The sequence below is a fragment of the Nansenia antarctica genome, assembly GCF_963989245.1.
Source record: "Nansenia antarctica genome assembly, chromosome: 13".
NCBI lineage: Eukaryota > Metazoa > Chordata > Actinopteri > Argentiniformes > Microstomatidae > Nansenia > Nansenia antarctica.
In genome coordinates this window covers 16,993,959-16,998,958 of record NC_137683.1, presented here as the reverse complement: position 1 = coordinate 16,998,958, position 5,000 = coordinate 16,993,959, and the positions used below count along the sequence as shown (strand labels likewise).

Genomic DNA, 5,000 nt, shown 5'->3' with positions numbered 1-5,000 from the left:
TAAAATGTAAAAAGTTTGTTAAGAGACAGCAGATGAATCACCCACTCCTGGCCAGAGGCTTCAGTATAACAGCGTTGATAAATCAAGTCCAGCATTGGGATCCAGAAACAAAAAATGTCTTCCTTTGAGTAACCATGGAGGAGGGAGCTGACATGAGCACAGCAGAATACAGTGGAGAGAGACACCGAGGGAGTTTTTGTATTGGGGGTAAAATACCCTGTGAATGGATTGTAAGATCAAAATGACTTCCGAACAGGGGCTATAGCTCACTTCCAACACACACAATGCTGATTCACTGTGTGTGTGTGTGTGTGTGTGTGTGTGTATGTGCCCTCTGGAGAACTCTTCTTGCCAGGCCTGTACCAGTGGCCCTCCACACCAAAGGACATAATTATTCCCACACACTGCCCCACATCCAGCCTCAGCCACTGAGAGCAGTGAGACATTCCATTTAGACGTGGGGCTTGTCCGCCTAAGGACTATGCACTGTGCATTTTCTCTGTCTTTGGTTCAAAAGAAGGTTTAATTGCGTGGAATAATGCAAGCCGCTCACTAAATATGTATGAGGCACTAAATATATCATAGTCCTCCAAGTGTTTATGTGATTATACATAGATACTGTATTTTGCTCCACGAGAAAAGTACATTTGACAGATCACGCATGCCCTCCCTGCCTCTTGTACTGCACTACAGTATACTACGTGTCCTCTCTTGATGTCTCTCTCCACTGTATTTACGTTACATAGTTTTACACTTTATATCCATTCTGTTGAACCCCCCCACCCTCCCCAACACCGACCCCTAGGCCCAGGCCCAGGCCCAGGCCTTCTCTCCTACCTGAGGGGAAGCGTTCTATGACGGGCTGGTTGTCCACCTGGAGCGTGGCGTTGCCCCCGCTGCGCGTGAAGCGCACCACGTGGTATTTGCCGTCGCTCACCATCACCGCCCCCTCCTGTATGGTGATGTCGTCCGTTCCCACGTTGAAGATCACGCCGACCTTTCCCTGTTCCTGCAAAGAAGAGAGCGAGAGGGAATCAATGGCAGGGTTAGAGGGAGCCAAGCCTGTACCTGTCCTGTACTTTTAACCATTGTGTGTCACGTTCTAATGATTTGGTCCGCATATCGGGATCTGATGTAACGATCTGACTTTTCTTTCGAAAAATGTGAATCCATTTCCGCGGTTGTTGAAATCAATGACACATCGCTAGTCAACTAACACAGCTCGTTTTGTGAGCCTGCTAACAATGTAAAGTAGTGTTATGGTTCACTAGGTAGCAGTGGGGATTACTCACAGAATCCATTGCGTTGCCGTATCTTGGCTTGACTAGCGAGTGTGTGTTGAGATTCTCAACAACGTTGAAACATAGTTTTATGTTTCAAAAGAGGGAAGTCTGAACACTTTGATTGGTTGCCGGTATGCGGATCAAAAGACTAGAACGTGTCACATATGTACCAATTGATTGTATAGATGGGATCAATGGGGGGGGCAAACTACTGTATATATGACATGGTCTGATGAAAAGGTCCGCATGTCGGCAATTCTCAAGTGTGTGAGTTTTGATTCAGAACGACCAACGGAACAACATTCAAATAAGCATTATCTTCGACTTTTCCATAATTTGAAAGCTTTACAATCTGCACTTTCATAATCTGGAAACAAACGGAAACATGACCTTGTCCTACTTGAGGACCTTTCCACCAGACCCTGCCATACACCATACTGTACACTGACCCCCTGTTTTCTGACCCCAGTCGGGGCAGTGCAGTCAAGCATCTCTAGTCTAGTGAAGAATGGACTACTTGTTGAGGACTACGCCACCTTCAGCATTCATCACCCTCTTAACCTCCTCCCCTCTCACATCTATTAGTGTTGACAGCCTCCTACTGGTTCTAGTTTATTACAGTCAAACCACCCCACCCCACCCTCCGCTCCTCCCTGCCTCCCTCTCTCTCTCTCTCTCTTCCCTCCCTCCCTCCCTCCCTCCCTCCCTCTTCTCTTTCTGTGACTGCTGTCCCAGGAAGGTCAAAGTCATTTACAGAGTTACTGAGTCTGCAGGGAAGGAGGGGGGGAGGGAGGCGAGAGAGAGAGAGAGAGAGAGAGAGAGAGAGAGAGAGAGAGAGAAGAGAGAGAGAGAGAGAGAGAGAGAGAGAGAGAAAAAACAAGAGATAAAACTATTGCAGATAAAACAAGGGAGAGAGAGAGAGCACTGCGGTAGTCTGTTGTTGTATTGTGTTCTCTACAGCTGCGATATCTCCTGGCAGACGGTGTTGTTCGATTGCCCTCCCGCCCAGACGATTTCCCACAACACTTCCTGGTTGACACGAGAGGTCAAGCTCATTTGCCGCGGGGGTCACGGCGCACCCTGCTATCTGTCCACCGCAGCGCCACTCTGGACAACTTCATTGATCCCATTATCTCATTAGCTATGTGCATTTATTTACAACACTTAAACACGCCACGATATTTTGAGGTTACGGGTACAGGCTTTAGTTGGGAGAATTTGAATTATTAATATAGAATTAAATATGTTATGGAGGAGAAAAAAAAAGAAAAAAAAGTTAAAAGGATCAAACTGAAATGAGTAAATGAGCACAGAGGTTGTAGAGTAAATTAATGAGGAGTGTAATCGTGGTCAAATTTATGTGCATTCTAACCACTCTGCTTGGGAAAAATAGTCATATTATTCAGCAAGTACCACAATAGCTTTTGCATGGATGACAGTAGCGATTAAGGACTTAATTGAGCGTGCTCGAATGGTAGTGTCACTGAAAGTGTTCTTGGCCAGGATTAATGTCTGAAAGGATCAACTGCGACTTAGCCACATGCAACCAGTCAAACTGTCAGAGTCATCAAGCTAGTTCATTAGGAAGACATCTGAATCCGACTGCGCTGTTACGACAAATACTGCTATAAAATGTCCCCGTCATAGATACATAGATAGGAAAAAAAACAAATTGTCTTTATTTGTTGACATCACGACTGCACTTTGATGCATGGTGACCTCACAGACCCCACATCATGAAGGGATGTTAAATCTAAGTCCTCAAGCCCTGCAGTGTTCCAATAGGCAATGGATCCAACAATTCTTATTGATTGGCCATACAAACTGGTCTTCCGTTTCTAAATCTCCTTTTGGTTCAAAGGAATGGATACAATGCATTCGGAAAACAACGACTTGTTTAATGTCTAATGCTAATTCTGCGTTCCGAGCAGCAGCAAGCACTTTTCCGCCACTGCCCGCCCACAATGAATATCACATTAATTACATCACCTTTTCCTCAAGAACTCATTCAATTTGCCAAGACAATAATTTGTGTGTGTGTAATGAATCCATGCCATTAGACCAGGGGAAAGAGAGGTTTGAGCGACATTTACAGGGGGGAGATTAGCATTTATGTTCCGCAACATTAGAGCTCTTCTCTACACTGAGGGAACGTATTGAGCCCATTACACAAAGAAGCCGCCGGGAATCAGTGCTTTTTAAAGTTGATTTCCGTGTTGCGGTAATGACATTTTAATGGCCATTCCCTTCAGCGAAATATCTAGGGAAGAGATAGAATAATCCCCATTGACTGGAAGCAGTCATGCCCATACCGTTGAATGAAGGGGGAGTTTGGGGGGTGGGGGGTGGGGGCTGAGGTATAGGTCCTATATAACTGACGATAACAATCAACTGCCTTTTAAACACCGAAGCTTAAAAGACCGTTAAGATAGCGAATCTGTTTTGGACTGTCGTCTAATGGCGGATAATGTTATGATTCTTGGAGACACTTGTCCCAGTCGTTCCTCAAGTGGGTCACTCATGTGCGTCTGTGTGGGTGGGCCAGTGGGGTCTTGGGGAAGATGGAGTCGTCTTGCTGTTTTTATGGAGGGGTTTCAGTGAATGGCTGCTTCACACTTAGAGCACCAGCAACATCTCCACGAAACACTCAAAGAGCTGGGTTTGGTGTAAAGAGACCCACGCCCTGTTGCCAGTTATGATGCTGTCTTGTAGGTCTATCTGGTGTGACCTTAAACTGAACGATCATACGCAAGATTAGATGTGTTTCGGATGTTTTTTTATTATTATATATTTTTTTTTGACTATATACACTTTAGTAATTGGTAGGCAGTATAATTGTTGGTCATGGCCTGAGACTTAAAACATCCCTATACGATATACGAACATTCCTATACGATATACGAACATTCCTATACGATATACGAACATCCCTATACGATACACAAACATCCCTATACGATATACGAACATCCCTATACGATATACGAACATCCCTATACGATTATACGAACATTCCTATACGATATACGAACATCCCTATACAATAATACGAACATCCCTATACGATATACGAACATCGCTATACGATATACGAACATCCCTATACGATATACGAACATTCCTATACGATATACGAACATCCCTATACGATATACGAACATCCCTATACGATATACGAACATCGCTATACGATATATACGAACATCCCTATACGATATACGAACATCCCTATACGTTATAACTGACCATGGGAAATGACCAGGACATTTTGTTTACAAGGTAAAGGCCACAACACAAAAGAGCCTGAATTTAAAAAAAAAAATGTGTAGGTCATGTGGGAAAAACTCCTGGCCCTAATTATAGCGACATGTCTGATGTGGGAAGAGCAGAAGAAAGCTATGTAGAGAGGTTTTACACATGACCTTGCTAGTGTGTGATGTAAGTGTGTTGAGGTAAGCTTTGCAGACAGAGGCGGAATGTGAATGAGTACCAGACTGAGACAAATGGTGTGTGTGTGTGTGTGTGTGTGTGTGTGTGTGTATGTATGGTGGGGGGGGGGGGGGGGGGTAGGGGGAGAGGGTTCAAACCTTTTTGATCATTACTGAGCGGTCTCAGGAGGGTAATAGAGGAAGCAGAGACAGACATGAAGAGAGAGAGGAGGAGGAGGAGGAGGAGGAGGAGGAGGAGGAGGAGGAGGAGAAGGAAAGAAAGACGAAA

General features: G+C 44.7%; 1 protein-coding gene across 1 annotated transcript in view; it reads right to left on the bottom strand.

The window, feature by feature from the left end:
- Positions 1–5,000, bottom strand: part of nrxn2b (neurexin 2b) — a gene marked incomplete at both ends in the record, with an annotated part of 540,835 nt that overhangs the window by 44,926 nt on the left and 490,909 nt on the right. Inside the window, 1 exon segment of the mRNA XM_080544021.1 lies at positions 838–1,009. Coding sequence (XP_080400147.1) covers positions 838–1,009 — 172 coding nt within the window.